Here is an 18622-nt window from a genome sequence, read left to right on the forward strand (position 1 = left end):
GAGAGGTATGTGAGCAGAAATGCTGATTTGTTTAGCCGCAACTATAGATCGCTGAGTATTAAAGTTTTCTCTTAAATGTAAGGCTGACAGCCCAGGCATCTTCACATTTGTAAGGACAAGAAGCCTGATTTACTTAACAAGAGTCATAGACCAAACTTTTTTTTTTTTTTGGTTCCAGATTCTATTACTCAGGCAGATCTTCTATATTTTCACCGTAGGTATCTCTCTTTCAGTACTATATGCTGTCACAGATGAGAAACGATAGAAAGAAGGGAGATAGAAGTTTTATAGCCTGATCCACCCAAGAAGGACTCTTCTAAAAACTGGTAGGAGACACTTCTTAACAGCTCGAAAAATAGTTTGACACGTTGGTGACTTCACAGCATAGTGGCCTGGAGTTAGACGTGCATTCCAGCTGTGCCTTTTTCTAGCTAGTGGCTTTGAGTAAGTTTCCCAGCCTTTCTAAGCCTCAGTTTCCACATCTGTAGATTGGAGATATCATGGAATCTAACTCAAAGGATTGTTTTGAGGATGAAATAAGTGACTGTGTATAAAACACTTAGCACAGTGGCTAGTACACAGTAAGTGCTCAATGAATATTAGTGAATAAAATATTATAATTGGAGAAACAGAATCCAACTCTTGCCATGTCTTCGTGGAGGCTTTGCGTCCAAGGAGACCTCTTCGACCTTATGCAAAATTCATGGGTGTGATTCTTTTTGAGGAGAAGTTTCAGAACTTTGCTCAGATTCTCAAAAGAACCTATGACCCCCAAAATGTTAGGACCTCACGAATTATATGACTATGGGGACTAAAGAAGCACCCATGTCTTCTTTGTCAACGAATATCATCTTCCTGCCCTCAGACCGTCCTTTGCTCTACTGCTGCTGTGTAACCTCACGGATCAGCTTGGGATTTAGAAAATCGGAGCTCTCTCTGATTTCACCAAAATAAGCCAAATGTAGAAGTAGGCTGCAAAGACAGTGGAAGAAGTGGGACTACTAGGCGAGTCTAGGAGTGCAGAGTAGATTTTACGTAAGACAGATGTTTCCTTCTCTCTTCTCCCAAAGAGGGCAGCCTCATGCTCGTTTTATTTATCTGACCTTAGCTGATGTTCAGCGATGAAGCAAATCCCTTCAGTCCCTAGTGAGGGTGTCCAAACGCCTCATGAGGCATTTTGGAACACTATTCTGGTTTCCCATTGCGACAGCTGGATTTGGACTCTAAAAATACTTCTTGCCTATAGCAACTATTCCTCTGTTCGGTTGCAAACCTCACGGAAGTGGAACTGATATCACTACTTGTTGGGCAGAAGTTAAGGAGACAGCATTGCTGTCGGTGTGTTTGAGACTGTTTACTGATGGGTTTAATAACATCGTTAATGCTGTTCCGACATCACGCCTCCCGTCAGCTCTTGTTTTTTCAAGGGAAGATGCTAACTTCCTACTCTGTTAGTATCTATAAAAGAAAGGGGGGGGGGATAAAACCAAAGAAACTAGCCCATGGAGCATGGGTCACCCCACATGGGATGTTTTCTTTTATCCTTGTGCTCTAACAATGCTCAAAGGAGGACCTCCCACAACTAATTCTTTTCCCTTTGCCATTCAGACCTGTCTTGAGAAATTTCAAGGACTCTATTATGAAGAAAGCTTTTAAGAACCACAGAAATCACATTGCTTTTGAAAGTGCTAATGCATGCGGTGTGCCTTGCCGGCTGAAGCAGCGGCTTCAGAGTGCTTTATCTCTTATCAGTGGTCTGGCTTTGTGAATGAGAAATTCAGAGGCAACTGTGTAATGTTAAATTCTGATTACCACAAAGAAAGAGATGCATCTGACATCCCAGTGCAGTGGCTTTGACTATTTTTTTTAAAATTAATTTATTTATTTACTTTTGGCTGTGTTGGGTCTTCGTTTCTGTGTGAGGGCTTTCTCTAGTTGTGGCAAGCGGGGGCCACTCTTCATGGCGGTGCGCGGGCCTCTCACTATCGCGGCCTCTCTTGTTGCGGAGCACAGGCTCCAGACGCTCAGGCTCAGTAGTGGTGGCTCACAGGCCCAGTTGCTCCACGGCATGTGGGACCCTCCAGACCAGGGCTCGAACCCGTGTCCCCTGCATTAGCAGGCAGATTCTCAACCACTGCGCCACCAGGGAAGCCCCAGCTTTGACTACTTTAATGGAAATACATTGGGACTAGGGGAGCCTTCCAAGGAGGAGAAAGTGATGAAAGACCAAAAGAAAGACATTTTATCTTTGAGATAAAAGGCCTGTTTCCTATGGTTGTTTCTTTTATTATGACTTTCCCCCCCCCCCCCCCCGCCCTGCTACTGGGGCGCCATGCAAATGTATCATTCCAGGAACTGCTGTGTTATCCTTTTTGTGCCTAAGATTTCCTGGAGCAGAGGAAAGAGAGGAAAGGGGTTTTGTTTACAACTCAACTTAGATTTTCACCTTTCAGAGAGCCTTAAAAAATAAGGATCAAGTGCTTAGATGGGGATTTACCTCCTTGGTCTAAACATCAGGCTACCTTTTGCCTAAAATAAACAAATGCAAGATACTGTCATGTAGCTGTTCCTGTGAAAGGCCAATTTAATCCTCTTTTAGCTGAATACAGATAAAATGCTGAAGGACTCCTTTAACTAATGCTGATTAGGGTCTGGTAAATGGTATTTTTATTTAAAAAAAACAAAAACAAAAACACCTTTCCTCCCTAACAGGAATACTCATACTTACAAAGAATCATTCGTAACTGATGCTATTTTAACAATATTAAATATGAGTATAAAGCTTTGGATTAGCAATAGGGATGCTGAGTGAAGGGACAAATCTCTGGTAGGAACCTGCCTTACCACACAGAGGCAGTGATGCTGGAATTCAAAATAGATCTTTTTTTTTTTTTTGGTAAATCTCCTACGCCAAAGAACAAAGACCCAGATCCTTGGAAACAACATCAAACTGGCATTAATCTGGTCCCCGCCCTCCACAAATCCCAGCAACAGATTCATGAAATAATTCTACATTTTTTTGTCCTACATATTTTCAGATGTTCCTTTGAATATTTCTAATTATGTGTTGGTCCCACCAACCCTTCAGGCCTGATGTGGTTGGAGGAAAGCGAGTCCTCTGTGGGTGTGAATAACCGAGGTGATGGATGCCAAAAAGATAGGTTAAGTCAAAAATATTCTTCAGGGGACCATGGATTGGGCATCTTTCTGGAATATGGGAAGGTGAGATGAAAACCTCTAGGCGGAGATTGCAGAAATAGTCTCTTCAGGAAAGAGACTCTACATCAAAGGACCCCTGCTTCACTTCTTGTCACACAGTGATGCTGACTGAAGGAACCCCTTATATTTATATATGAAGGGTTCTAGGAAGAACCTTTTGGAGGATCACAGCTTTCCTCTTCCACTAAACCCTTCCCTAATTCCATCTTCCCTGTTTCCAAGAATCCTGTGAGCCTGTGTTTCTCAGACAAGTGGATCTCTTTTACATGCAGTGTAAGGCGGACCATCTTTTCTATAAATTTATAGAATATGTATATTTATATACATATTTATATTCCCAAGCATGCATGGAAATGTAGTGCTGTCGTCTGCTTTCTCTCCTGCTGTGTCCAACGCAAATGAGGCTACAAATGACCTCTATGTCAGGAGTCAGCAAACTTTTACTAAAGAACCAATTAGTAACTATTTTATGTTTTGTGGGCCAAGAGGTCTCTGGCACAGATATTCAACCCTGCTGGTCCAGTATGCAATCAGCCATACATAACAAGTAAGTGGACGGATGTGGCTGTGTTATAATCAAACTTTATTCACAAAATCAGGTGATGAGTCCCATGTGCTTTCGGGACCAGAGTTTGTTGACCCCTGTGCTAGAGTCAAGCCTCAAGCAATCTTTGGTCTATGGTGCTGGGTATACAATGGAAATGATCCAAGGGAAAACTGACCTAAAGCAAGTTAAAAGCCAATGCAAGTTTATAGGCTCTGTCTCTTGGGTAACAGAAAGATACAGCTTTGTATCAAGTTTCCACCTGGACTGATGTCACCAAAAGGGCTTTCGAAAATCTCTTAAGACTAAACTTTAACAACTTATTGAGCAGATACCCAGTAGAAGTAGGTGCTAAACATATTTGGAGATCAACTTTTAATTTATAAAACTCTTCTGAAGAATATTAACGTACTGGAACTTCTAGAATATTGAAAATTCATGTAAACTCTTTGTTATGCCACCCGCTGCTTAATATACTGAGAGATGTGATTTTCTAGAAGATATTGTATATAAGATTAGAAAGGATCTCAGTTTTATAAATTAAACGTATCAGACTTTAATGTAAAAGAGACTTTTTTTTCCAGAATTCAGGTAAAACTTTTTCTCATGACCAGGGACAGGTATTCTAGTTGGAGGAAGTTGGGAGAAAAAAAATGTACATTGAAGGACTTAATATGCAATTACTGAATTCTAAAGTCTGAACTGAAATACATAATTTAATCCACGCCAAACTGCCTGCTCATTACCTGATATAGCGTAGTCACTTAGCACAAATGAAAATCAGAATTTTCTATCATGTCTGTCCCCAGAGGTGCTTGATTTCTATTCGTGGTTGCTATTGATTTTATTCTATTTGTGATCTGAGTATATTTAGGATTAATTTCTGCAAGTGGCATCACACCAGTCTTTTTTATTGGCATAAAATTTCCAAGGTGCTGATCTCAGACTTTCATTTAACGATTAGAACAAAATTAGATGAAAGCGGTTCAGGGAACCTTCCGTTTCTTTGTCATCCTTAGAATATGTACTTGAGATGACAAAATGCAAAGATGGTCTGTCTGCTTAAAAAACAAACAAACAAAACAAACAAACAAACAAAAACCTCTGTCTTCAGGTACTTAGCCACAAAGGACCTTATAGGTACTACTGTTGATCTGAAAGATACGGGGTAGATGCTCCCAGACGCCAAGGAGGGCCTTTCCTGGCTTGGAAAAACTCTGGGTGTGGTACATGCAGATTCTGGCGGTGTGATCCTACAGGATATAAATACTACTGAGCCAGAGCAATTGCATATCTCTTTATGGTTTTCCTTTTTAGACCCTAGTGCTGCACACTAAGCAATCTTACGGTCTCACCCTTGAGCAACCCAACTCTTCTGTACGGATATTAAGCAGGAGTGACTGGAGGGACCCTGGGGTCCGGGAGCCAGCAGGGCCACTGGTCAGGCTGGAACCATCCCTCCTCCCCCCACTTCTAAGTGACTAAGGAACACACAGCTTGTTTTTACCTTCCACACGTGCAAAACTCAGCCCGATGCTTGAGTGCCATCTCAAAAATACCAAACCTCTTATTCATTTCCTATAGCACATCTCCCCACTGCTTGTGAAGTAAGAAAAAGCAGAACCCTGTTGAGGAAAAAAAAAAACAACAACAAACAGATGCCATTCAGGCCTACAAATATGACTTCGTTTAGGACTGTGGGGCTACTGCTTGCCAAGTGGCATCCAGGATGGTCGAAAGCAGTTACGTCTCCCTTCCAGGCCCCTAGGCGTCCACATCTGTCAGCCACTTGGTTTGCCTACTAGCTGTTGAGATGCCCAGTCATTGCGAAACCCTTCCCCTCCAATCACTCAAAATAAACTACAGGTAACACAAGATAAACATTGGATGTGCTTCTCCTTGCTGAGTGCATTGTCGTAAGGCATAGGCACGTATCCCCCTCTTTGAACAGAGATAGTGTAATCCCCTGTCCCAGCACAAGAGCTGGCCAGGGTGACCCTGGAGCACGATGATGAAAGTGGGGTGATGGGAGGTAGCTGATGGCGGGAATTAGGGAGCTGCTTCCGCATACGGGGGAGTGGGTACCGTTGGGCCCCCCGGCGACACAGTGATTCTAATAAAGACACTTGACTCAGTCTATATTAATTTTCAGCGAGCGTTTCTGGGGGCATGGGGTACTTTAGATCTGTGATTCTTGGGTCACTGTTCTTAGAGAAGACAATGGTCAACTTAGGAAAATGAATATCCCAATACTGAAAAAATATATAAGAAGATTGAAGGCAGAGAGTTTGTGCATACTTTTAGAAATGAAACGCATGCCTCTAAATTACCTACCAGTCCCCAGAAACATATTTTAAAATAATTTGGTTTCCTTCGCCACTCTTTGATTTCCGTCTCCAAATAGCTTCTCTTGGGGGTAGGGGTTCCACTCTTAAAGATCTGGATTGACGTGATCATTTTGGGTAGGAGTCTGTTGGATAAAGTCAACAGGAGTGAGGATGTAACAGATTTTGAGCCATTTTTTCACTTCAAACAGAGACCTATTGCCCATTTATTCTTAGTCTGTCAGGCCATCGAGGAGCTTCTAGCCGACTGAGGAGCAACTGTTTTCCTATTTCGTGCTGACTCACAGCTCCTGTTTTGACTGTGGGATAATACGTGAGTTTGAAGGAAGTCATAAGCTCACAGAAGTTGGGTGAGCCTTTCAAACTTTGCTAAAATCCATCCTCCTAGTTCATCCAACCACAAGAGCCCAATACATTTGGACGCAAAAGTAGCACAGCCATGTTGAGTTCCTCTGTCTGACTTCTGCGGCACTGCCCCATCCCTGACTTGAAGGGGGGGAAGTTGGCCAGCTGCACAAAAGCTAATAAAGTGTCTGCTTTTACTACAAGGGTCTCAGCCCTTGGGTGTGACTTGCAAATTCCCGCCATCACTGCCTTGTAATGACACTAGAGGAAAAGACAGGCTGTTACTCACACGTGTAGGCGAATATTCACTAAGTGTCGATACACTGTGTGATTCTGCAGGGTCTGGGGAATATAGGGCCCGAATTAGTGTTTTGATTTTATCATGTATGTGGTGGGGTTGGGATGGCAATGACAGTGGATATCACAGGGTCACCCATGGTTCCTTTTGTACTGAAACCTCATTTTATACAGAGGATATATATATTTATTTATATATATTTATATATATTTATATCACCCACACACGCAAACTCACACACACACACGCACACGCACACACACACGCACACACAAAAGGTCTTTGATAGGCTTTCTGTGTTCTAGTAAAAATAGCTGGCAGCCAGGGTCTAAAGCCGAAAAAGGCCTGGATGCTGCCGACAATGTCCACTATGCATCGTCTCTCACAGGCAGACACTCGTGTTTATCTGACAAGTGGAACCAGTTCCTGCCTGGGACAGGAATAATCTCCCATTGGCGCAGACGCAGATCTCGAAGACCTTCTGCCTTGTTCCTGTGGGCGTGTAGGATCCATGAGGCAGTCTAGGTAGTTTGATTTTCGCAGCATCTAACTTAATCTAAAGAGAAGAGACAGGAAGGAAGAGTTAGAGCCTGTCATTTATCCTCTGGACATTCCGAAACAGGGGATGAATGTTCAGTTGAAATCAAACGAGCACCTACTATGTGTTTAGAATTGTTGGCACTGGGAATTCAGGGATGAACAAGACAGATACAAGCTCCCAGAAGCTTGTATTCTAGCCAGACAGCGTTGCACTGGTATATATTAGCATTTCGTAAAAGTGTATCATGTAGAACGTGAAGGGATTCCTAGAGTGAAGTAAACTCGGAAATGACGGGGTAACAATTTTCTTTAGTATGGGACTTCTCAGACCCTAAATACATCTATGTGCACGGTGGGCCTTCAAGAATATGCAGTACTTCCAGTCTTAAATGATGGTCAAGATTATAACTGATTCCTCCAGGGTCCACATTCTGATAGCTGTTCAACTGTATCTGTGATGTAGTCGCTACTTCTAAATGTATGTGGTTTGGAGCCTGCAGCTGTCTACAGAGACAGTTTCGATAACTGAAAGCTCTATCTGACTAGCTCTTTTAAAACAAATATAGCACATGCCAACCAATCAAAAGGCAGGCTTGGTATACAGAGGCAGGTGGAGACTGATAACCTGTAAGTAGATATGGAAGGTGGAATAGAGTTTTGCTTTAAAAACACATTTTTTCTCTTTTAAATAAAATCTTAAGTAGAAAAAATCACTTATGAACACGATAAAGCCACTTTCAAAAGTTTGCGTTCGAATCATATTTTCTTTGGGGATTTGGCTTACCTTGCTTGCAAAAACACGAACAGCTATTCTGTTCACCAAGGTGGGACTGTGTTGGGCTAAGAGAATGAATGTTTGCAGTCTCTCATCTCTTAGCCTCTTGCTGCCTAGTTAAATTTGGCTTGTTCTGATTTGGGATAGCTGTTAGATCTGACTTTTCCATTTTCAGTGAAAGTAGAAACATACAATGTACACTTAAAAATGTCTACCAGGGCTTCCCTGGTGGCGCAGTGGTTGAGAGTCCACCTGCCGATGCAGGGGACACGGGTTCGTGCCCCGGTCCGGGAAGATCCCCCACATGCCGCGGAGCGGCTGGGCCCGTGAGCCATGGCCGCTGAGCCTGCACGTCCGGAGCCTGTGCTCCGCAGCAGGAGAGGCCACAACAGTGAGAGGCCTGCGTACCACCAAAAAAAAAAAAAAAAAAAAAAGTCTACCAGTAAACTAAGTTCCTCTTTAAATAGACGTGTGTGATATGCAGTTTAATTATACCAGCCAACTAAATCTTACTTTAAGGTGATGAGAGAGTTTGGAAATAGCATTCATTTTCACAGATGTCCTTATAATTCTGTCCTTGCGATACATACTATTACCTCAGCACTTTTACAGATAATGGATTATAACTTTTATGTGTTGTGGGTTTGGCTTCTAATCGTGCCATTCAACATATTTGTTCCAGAAATAAAACCTTCCAATTGGCACTTTTTGCTGTCACACTGTAGGATCATTACACTGCAGGATAAACTTCAGAGGCAAAGGGATTGATGCGTCTTAGGAAACATTGGGTCGTTGGAGCTGTGTCTCTCTGGGCCTCTGTTCCTCTCATGCTTACCTCTCCATCTTTGGACTCCAGTCTCAGCTCTGTTCTGCAGGTGGCTTCCATGTTGCCAGCTTCTGCATTTATTTCTACTCCTTTTGGGGCCTCCATCACCAGAGACCGGGTGGGGGACTCCAACCTGAAATATGCACAAGACTAAGATCAAAGATCCCATTTCACTGTTTTAGTAAAGTTAGGAGGAAGTTGGTGCTCTGAGCGTTGAGACAACATTTCAGCATCTGATCAAGGAATTCTAGCTTTGCATGCCTGATCAACTTTATGAGGGTGGACATAACGTATCTGGGCTTTATCTTCACTGCATATCACGAAGATTGTACGGAAGGTGTTCTAGGATCCTGGCTTCATTCTATCTTGCACCCAGTCAATTATTGCTTCATTAGCATGATTAACCAAATTCTTACATAAGTTCTGTTTATTTCTAGAGTAAGGCAATCTCAGGTCTAAACTGAGCTTCCTGAAATTAGCAGATATTCTTTCCACGTCGCCCTACTTTCTTTGTCTTCCTGGAAGCAGAACTGGATAGAGGTTAAGAAAATAGACCTAGGGGGCTTCCCTGGTGGCGCAGTGGTTGAGAGTCCGCCTGCCGATGCAGGGGACACGGGTTCGTGCCCCGGTCCGGGAAGATCCCACATGCTGTGGAGCGGCTAGGCCTGTGAGCCAGGGCCGCTGAGCCTGCGCATCTGGAGCCTGTGCTCCGCAATGGGAGAGGCCACAACGGTGAGAAGCCCACGTACAGCAGAAAAAAAAAAAAAAAAAAAAGAAAATAGACCCTAGGAGTTGGACATGGCTAACTCAAACCATGGGGCTGCCACTGTATGACCTTGGGCAAGTCCTTCTTCCCTCCTCTCTTTTCCAAAATTTCTCAAAGCCTTAGTTTCTTCATCTCTAAAGTGCTTCAAATGGTGCCTGGCACATTGGAAATGTATAATTAATATGTGTTAAATATTACTATTACTGCTGTTACTGTCGTTATCGTAAAGAAATCGTAAAGAAATCTCAGGCCTTACTCAAATAGGCAATTGTCAAAAGAAAACTCAGAAGAGATAAGTTAGAGGGAAGTGATTTGACTACAGAGGGACAGCATGAAGAAGAGATGTTTTCTGGTGATAGAACTGTTCTGTATCTTGACTGCAGTGGTGGTTAGGTGCCTCCATGTGTTTATGCAAACTTACATAATTATACCTCCCAAGAGTGAATTTTATTGTATGTAAATTAAGTAAGTTGAGAGAAGGAGAATCAGCCACATTCTATGCTAATTATTAGGGCAAAAGAGGATAATGCTTCGCAGAAAGATTTTTGCCTAACTCATTTTATGCAAAAAATATGAACTAAAACCCAACCATCCTCTAAATATTCCAGATTTTAATACTATCTCCAAATTGAACTGAATGACGATCCCCTTCTCTGTTATAAAGAAAGTATCCCAACTTAGGAAGCATGGACCTCAGGAGTGGCCACCAAGCCACTCTAAATCAGACCAGTTTTCTGCATTTCATTTCTCCACTCCTAACTTTCAGACACTTTGAACGTGTTTAAAAGGAACATCATCTTCTCTGCCAACTGCTGACTCCATGTTCTGCTTCTACCAGCCCCCACGGGTAGGACACACCCTCACAGGCATCAGTAAGTGGCGGGCAGAGCAAGGCGATCTGTGGGGCGCCACCCTGAGCCATGTCAAGCTACATTCCGCAGGTGCCAAGACAGGGCTCTTCCCCACTTCCCAGGTCTGGGTCCCTGAGGTGTGCTTCAGAGAGCAGGCTTCTCCACTGATTTTTGTGCTCCCCCTGCAGTGGCTCATCCAGAGTCTAAAAGAGAAACAACAGGTGTCTAGTCCTAAGCAAAGGATTGGCTTGAGCTTCTCTTTCACTCCTTCTTTCCATTCGGACCTCACCCCTTTGTGTGTGGCAAAGATCCCCTATCCTACCATCTCGTCCTCACAAGACCTTCACCAAGCGGGTGCTGAGCCGGGTGTGGTTCTACCTCGAACTGTGGTTGACTTCCTTTGCCTGTGGTTTTTCTCACTATAACGTCAGCTCGAGGAAGGGGGTCTTGTTGCTAGAGTGGCAGGGAATGATGTCTGTGCGGCACAGCCTTGTCTAGGACCTTAATCCAACGCATCAAGCTCTTCCTGTAGCTCACGTCTAAAGTCTGAAGATGGTTTTCCGCCATTTTCTTTGCTTCTCTCCTATAAGGTCTGGCTGACTCACACCCCTTATCCTAGTGTTGTCTAACACCTTCTGTTTTCACTGCTATTGAGACCTTTCCCCTCAGGGCATAAGCTTCCTTTCTGACAGTACTGCCAGCTCTCTTCCACATTTGTTCACCCTCTTCTCCAGGGCACTGCCATCCTCCACCTTCCCCAGGGGAGAGCCCTCACGCCATCTTCTCTGTTCCCCTTCTTCCCTCCCTCTCTCCCTCCCTCCGTCACTGCATCAGTTAACGCAGTTTTTAACTCACGACTTCTCCCTACTTAATATATTAGTTCATCTCTAACCTGGACTGTTGAAACCTCCCAAGTTTTGTCTCTAATTCTTCCTTTTTTTTCCCTGGTGTACTTGACACATAAAGTGAAGTCAGGTGTGTGTACTTCACACACACCTGAAGTCAGTTTTGAACATGTCACTTCTCTTTATCAAAACCTTCACACATTTCTAAGAAAAGATAGGAACTCTTGGACTTATTTGCCCATTTAGAGCTTGATCTGACCTATTTTGTTAGTCTTATTTCTTTCCATAAACATCAGCTATGCTTTACTGAATACTCACGAGGTGATGGACACTGTGGAACGTGCCTTATATGTGTTCTCTCATTCAATCCCCACAAAAATCCTATGCCTTTGGCACTCCTTCAGTCCTGATTGTACAAGCAAGGACGCTAAGGTAAATGACTTGCTCAGGGTTGCACACCTAGTAAAAGGGCAAAACTAAGATTCAAACCCAAGCATGTGGTCCAGTATTCCGTATCACTTCCAGAAAAACTGGCCGCCTTTCCTGTCTCTCATATCTTCACGCCATTCTTCGTAATTAAATGTCAAATCTATCTTCATGGAATATGCACTTGTATTTCCAAAAGTAGCCCCCATAAATAAGGGTAAGTACTACATATGGCTCAGTGAGACATACTTCCTTCCCTACAACAGTCCTCACAACTTACTGAAAAGGTTGACATCAGTGACATCAAATTCAGGATATGGTGAATGTGTTCATACTTGGTATGTAGCCTTCAAAGTGGATGATTCATACAAAAAGATAGTTGAGAGGGAAAAACTCAAAATAGAAAAAAAAAGTTTGGAGCTGGGAGAACTTTATCAGATAGAGTGTTGGCATTTCAGTCATATGAATTCACTTTATCCTTGCCGCCTCCCATGGGCTTTGAAATCAGCAGGAGGGCTCCCAGGCCAGAGAAGTGGACTCAGAAATGACTGCTGCCTTTTCCCCTCTCACAGCCTTGGAAGTACCAGGATGACAAGGAAGGGGGCTACTCTGAAACTGTCTCCCAGTGTGAGAGGCTAAGATAAGGTAGAAATGAGAATTTCCTGGCAGCAGGGACAAAACGGTAACTGGCTTTGTGTTTCATACCTCATCTTAACGCCCTTTGTCCTTCAGGCAGACTTAATAGTTTGTTCACATGCTAAATCTTTCCACTGTAAAAAAAAAAAAAAAAAAAAAAAAGCTCCTACAAGAGCCCTGTGGGGCCTGCAAAGAGCAGACAAAGCACTCTTGCAGTGATGCCAGTCAATTTCTGACCATAGATGAACAACCAAAACACCACCGCTTAGATAGTGTTGAGCAAGGAACATGGAGGGAGGCTTCCTCCTGATTTGGGGGGCGCTGGTGACAATGGAGGGTCCTGCTGGCTCTTGGAAATGAATACTGCTCCCGTTAGGAGCACACGCGACTCCAGTCTGGGAGGACTGAAGGATCTGAGAATGGAAGAAAGTCTAGGAAAGGAGGTCCAAGGCTGGGCCATGCCCTCCAGAACAGGGGTTCTCAAACAGGAGCAGCAGAATCCCCTGGAGGCCTTGTTAAAACTTAGGTTGCCGGGCTCCACCCCTGAGTTTGATACAGTAGGTTAAGGGTGTTGCCTGAATGCCTGCACTTGTGACAAGTCACAGGTGATGCTGAAGCTGCTAGTTTGGGGACCACACTTTGAGAACCACTGCTCTAAAACAACGTCGTCATATCAGATGCCCACAAAGACTGGAAAGGTGATGTCAGTGAGTGACCCATAAGAAAGCTATAAGGAAAACGAGTCTCTGCACAGTCATATATGGCAAGTGATGGAGATGCTCTGGACAGGAGGTAGCTGCGATTCTAACCTGGCTGGTTACTGCCAGGGCTTCTGATGAAAAAACATTTTATTCCAAATCATTACATTTTTGGAATTGATGCAAAAGGTTTCTCTAAATAGAAATATGTTATAAAGGATGACACTGACATGAATCTTGTATAGTCACCATCCTTTTTTTTTTTTTTTTTGCGGTACGCGGGCCTCTCACTGTTGCAGCCTCTCCCGTTGCGGAGCACAGGCTCCGGACGCGCAGGCTCAGCGGCCATGGCTCATGGGCCCAGCCGCTCCGCGGCATGTGGGATCCTCCCAGAACGGGGCACGAACCCGCGTCCCCTGCATCGGCAGGCAGACTCTCAACCACTGCGCCACCAGGGAAGCCCCATCCTTTTTTTTTAAAAAAAAGAAAATTCTTACCTTTGTATTCCCTGAGCTCTTCCTAATCCTAACCATTTCCTTCTCTCAAGAGTAACTACTACTATGAATTTTGTTTAGTTTTCTTGCTTTTCTTTATAATATTATATTACTACATTTGCCTCCTTAAATGATAAATTGTTTACTACCATGTGTTTTTGAGCTTTATGCACAGAATAATTCCACTTATGTATTCTTTAGTGATTTACTTATTTTTGGCCTCAACATTCTGTTCCTGAGATGCATCCATGCTGTAGCACAGCTGTAATTTATTCTATTCCCCTGAGGTTATCACACATCATGATTTCTTTGTCCATCCTTTTGTTGGACATTTGGCTTGATACCAAGTTTTTGTTTCTACGAAGTCATCTCTGCACATTCTTGTATGTGGATCCTGGTGTTCACTTGTAAATTTTCTTTAGGACACATAGGTGAAGAGTGGAATTGCTAGCTCCTAAGGTATGCTTATCTACAGCTTTGTTACTTTCCCACTAGTAATGTATAGAGTTCTGTTTTTTTCTACTTTCTTGCTAGCATTTGATATTGTTTATTATGAAGTGAGTGTGAAATGGGATGCTACTGTCTTTTAAATTTGCATTTCCCAGATGAGTAATGGAGTTAAGGCTCTTTTCATTTGTTGGTAAGCCATTTGGGATTCTTCTTCAGTGAAATGTTTTTTGTCTCCTTTAATTTTTTTTTTGATTTTGTATGTATGAATTATAGTCATGCTTTATATATTCTGAAATATTAATTGTTTAGCAGTTCTATGTATTGATAATTTCTTTTTTTGAGGCTGTAGTTTATCTTTTCACTCTATGCTTAGCATTTTGGGGTGAAAAAGTTTTATATTTTAATGTCAACAAATTTATTATCTTTTCCTCTAGGGTTTGTGCTTTCTGTGTCTTATCTGAGAAATCCTTCCTTACACTGAAACCATAAAGTTCTTCAATATTGTTTTTAAAACTTTTATGTTTTGCTTTTTCTAAGTCTCTAATTCATGGGTATTCATTTTTGTGTGTAGTCTGAGGTTGGGGTCAAAACAGATGCAGATGAAGGATCTCAACATCATATATTGAAAAGCCCATATTTAGCTCTGTCATAAATGATGTTTCCATACACTTATGGGCCTCTTTCAGGGTTTTCTAGTCTGTTTCGTTATTCTATTCATCTATCCCTGTGACAATAATTAATTAAATATTTTAGCTTACTATGATTTTTAAATTCTTTACATTTCATAAGGCAAGTTCTCTTGCCTTGTTTTTCCAGACTGTCCTAGCTATTCTTGGTCTTCCAAATAAATGTCAGAATCAACTGAAGTTTCAACTGAAGGAAAACCTGTTGGAATTTTGATTGGATTTATGTTCACTTCATGATCATTGCACCTGTCACTAGTTGGTTATGTTTTCTTGGATGTATTTCAAAAAAGTTAGTCTTCTCCATGTGGATTCAGCATATCTCTTGTGGCTATTGAAAATGGTATTTCAGTAAAAATGTATTTCTCTTACACCTATTTCTTTTTCCTGTTGTACTGAGATTCAGGTTTTTGTTTGTTGTTTTGGGTATGTTGATCTTATAGTTAACACCTAGGTAAATTATCTTATTTTTCACAATTTGTACGCAGGTTGATTTAGGTTTTCTTGGTAGGCAGTAATTATTTTGACAGTTTTATGTCTTTTGATTTCTTATACTTCTTATTTCTTTTACTTTTCATACTGTTCTGTCTAGGACTGTCCAATACAGTGTTGACTAAAAGTAAGGAAACAGCAGTCTTGCCTTTTCCTGAATTGATAGCAGTAGCAGTCACCTGAGCCCTGGGGCTTTGGTTTAAAAGACACACACGTACTTGTACACACAGGGGTTTGGAAATACGAGTTGGCTGGTCAACTTGAGCATGTTACTGACATGGGGGTTTTGGGGTTATTTTCTGGTGGGACTAGTATGTCACTAAAGCAGGCCTTCTGATATATTAAAAAAATTTTTTTTTAAGCAAAACAGAAGTTTAGATTTTAATCGTATTTGTAGGGTTTCTAAGTCTTTGTTTTACAGAATTGCCTGTTTGCTTCAACTGTCTCCTTCCCATCTCTGCTGTTGGAGGAGATGAGGACAGGTCTGGAGTAAAAACACTTCTAATGCTGTGTCCTGGTGTCTATTCTCTGAGTGTGAAATATTCCCTTCCTTTGTTAAGATTCCTTAGGAGTTTTTTTTTTCTTTTATGATTAAAAACAAACCCCACCTTTGTCCCTAAAAAAAAAAAAAAATTATCATTCAGATTCTTTCGTTCTACGGTTTTTATTTTTTCCCAAAATACTTTTTATTGTGATGACAGAGTTCCGTTCTATTCTTATTTTGCTAAGAGTTTCTATCATTCATTGCTATGAATTTTATCAAGTACCATTTTATTCTTCATATATTGAGATGATATACTTCTCCTTAATATATTAATGTGGTGAATTATATGAATTTTCCAATAATAATCCACTCCTAAATTTTTTGGTATTAGTTCAACATTGTCATTACGTATCATCTTTTCTATCAATTTCTGAAACTTAATTTTTTTTAGGATTTTGCACCTGTGTTCGTAAGTGAGTTTATCCTGTAATTTTTCTGTCTTACAATATATTTGTCAGGTTCTATCAGTTTTCTATATTTTGGAATTTTTAATGAAAGATTAGAATTATTTACTCCTTGAATATTTAAATCATTCATAAACCTGGGCATGGAATGACACCTTATTTCCATTTTAAAAAATAATTATAGGATCATACAGGTTTTATGTTTCTTCTCAGGTTGATTTTGGTGAGTTATGTCTTCTTAGTATTTTTCTATTTCATAGAAAGGTTTAAACTTCTTGGCAAAAGCTTTTCATAATATTTTCATTTAAAAAAATGTCCCCAACATTTGTAGTTATGTCTTTTGTTGTTCCAAATATTTTTATTCATGTCTTCTTTTCCTCTTTAGCAGTACTGTCAATTATTCATCTTTTCAAAGAGCTAACTTTTGCTTTTGTCAATCCTGTGTTATGTTTATTTCTTGTCCTTAAATTTTCCCTGTCTTTTGTTCTAAATAGAACAACTGCAGAATTATCCTAATCTAAGTTCTAAAATGTGTTGCCACCTTAGTTAATTAAAATGTTCTGCCTTCTTAGTTAATATATTCATTTAAGGACGTGTATTTTTTTGGCAGCAGCCCAAAGGAGTATTAATATAGATGTAAATGTTTTGTAATTTTAGCATAATTTCTCCTGTGGTAAGTTTTACAGAAGGATTTTCCTTCATTTCTAAATATGTAAGATTTTCTAGGATTTATTTCTAGTGTATATTTTATTCATCAGTTTTAAACTGATAATATTATGAGAGTTAAAAAACATTCTCTTTAAAAAAATCAATTATTTAAAAATTGAGGCTAGGTTTTTGGCCCAGTATATGTCAATTTTTAAAATATTCATGCCTGTCTGAAAAGAGTGTGTGTTCTGCAGTTGTTGGTGCCATGTTCTATGTGTGTCTGTTAACTCAAGATATTTAATTGTTCTGTTCAAATTTATATATATATCTGTTTGATCTATCAGTTACTAAAAGAGGTATTTTATTAAATACATATCAGCTTAGAATTGTTCTGTCTTCCTTATTGTCTTTTCTTATCAATGTGTATAATGATTCTATTTCTTATAATGTTTTTGCCTTGAAATCCATTTTGCCTATTAGTATAGTTGTTCTCACTCTGTATTTGCCTTGAACGCATTTTTCTACTCTTTTAAATACCATCCATTCTGTATGGTTACATTTTAGATGTGTCTCTCATGTAATTGGATTACTTGTTTATTTCAGATGACTTTTTACTGAGGAAAAATTTACATACAGTGAAACGCACAGATCCTTTAATTTTATTAAGAAATAAACATTGTATGTATTTAAGGTGTACAACATGATGTTTTGATACATGTATACATTGTGAAATGATTCCCCAAATTAAGGTAATTAACCTGTTCATCACCTCACATATTTACCTTTACCCTCCATGTGTTAAGAACACTTAAGATCTACTCTTTTAGCAAATTTCAAATATATAATACATTATTATTTATTAACTATAGTCACCACCACGCTGTACATTAGCTCTCCAGAACTCATTCAGCTTATAACTGCACATTTGTACCCATTATCCAGTTTCCTGTTGGTAGATATTTGGTTGTTTTGAGTTTGGGGCTATTTTGCACACGTCTTTATGAGGATCAAGTTTTCATTTCTCTAAAATAAGTAGCTATGAATAGAACTACTAAGTTGTAGCATAGGTGTGTCTTTAATAAACGTGGTAAGGCAGTATCTAAAATAATCCTCAATGATCCTTGACTTCTGGTATTCATGCTCTTAGGTGATTCTCTCTCCTAGATGTGGGCTGGATATAGTGGCTTGCTTCTACACAAGTAAAACATTGCAAGAGTGATAGGATGCCACTCACAAGACTAGGTTTTAAAAAGACTGTGGCTTCCATCTTGGGTTCCTGCTCTCATTCCCTCACTCAAAGGGATGCCAGCTGCCATGCTGGGAACTGCCCTGTGGAGATGTCTGAGAAACTGAGGGATCCCATTAGCCCATGAGGAACTAAGGCCCTCATTCCAATAATCTACAGGAAGCTGAGTCTTGCCACCAACCACTGGAGTGCATTTATAAACAGATCTTCCCCAAGACAAGCATTTGAAAAGATCACAGCCCTGGCCAACAGCTTAAGTGCAACCTGATAATTGATCTTGAGTGAGAGGCATCACTAAATTGCACCCAGATTTCTGACCCACAGAAACTGTGAGATAACAAATGTCTGGTTTTTTAAGCTGCTGTAGGCTAATACAATAAGAAAACGGACACACTGTTTTCCAAGGTAGTTGTGCAATTTTACATTCCTAGCACCAATATTGATATAATTAAAACTATTCCAGTAGCTATAAAATGGTTCTTCATTACAGTTTTCACTTCCCTGATGACTAATGAGGTCGAGCAGCTTTTCACATGCTTATTGGCTA

At 40.8% G+C, this 18622-nt stretch overlaps 1 protein-coding gene across 2 annotated transcripts in view; it reads right to left on the reverse strand.

Moving 5' to 3' along the window:
• Positions 1-2308: 2308 nt before the first annotated feature.
• SGCD (sarcoglycan delta) overlaps positions 2309-18622 on the reverse strand; it is a 414508-nt gene continuing 398194 nt past the window's right edge. For both annotated transcript variants that reach the window (XM_027081446.1, XM_027081445.1), the window contains exons 7-8: positions 8902-9025; positions 2309-7307 (exon numbers count right to left, since the gene is read on the reverse strand). In XM_027081446.1, the coding sequence (XP_026937247.1) occupies positions 7134-7307; positions 8902-9025 (298 nt within the window). In that variant the 3' untranslated portion in view covers positions 2309-7133. The remainder of the gene's footprint in view (positions 7308-8901; positions 9026-18622) is intronic.

The sequence above is a fragment of the Aethalodelphis obliquidens genome, unplaced genomic scaffold (genome assembly GCF_003676395.1).
Source record: "Aethalodelphis obliquidens isolate GAN/ISIS:26980383/991018 unplaced genomic scaffold, ASM367639v1 scaffold45, whole genome shotgun sequence".
NCBI lineage: Eukaryota > Metazoa > Chordata > Mammalia > Artiodactyla > Delphinidae > Aethalodelphis > Aethalodelphis obliquidens.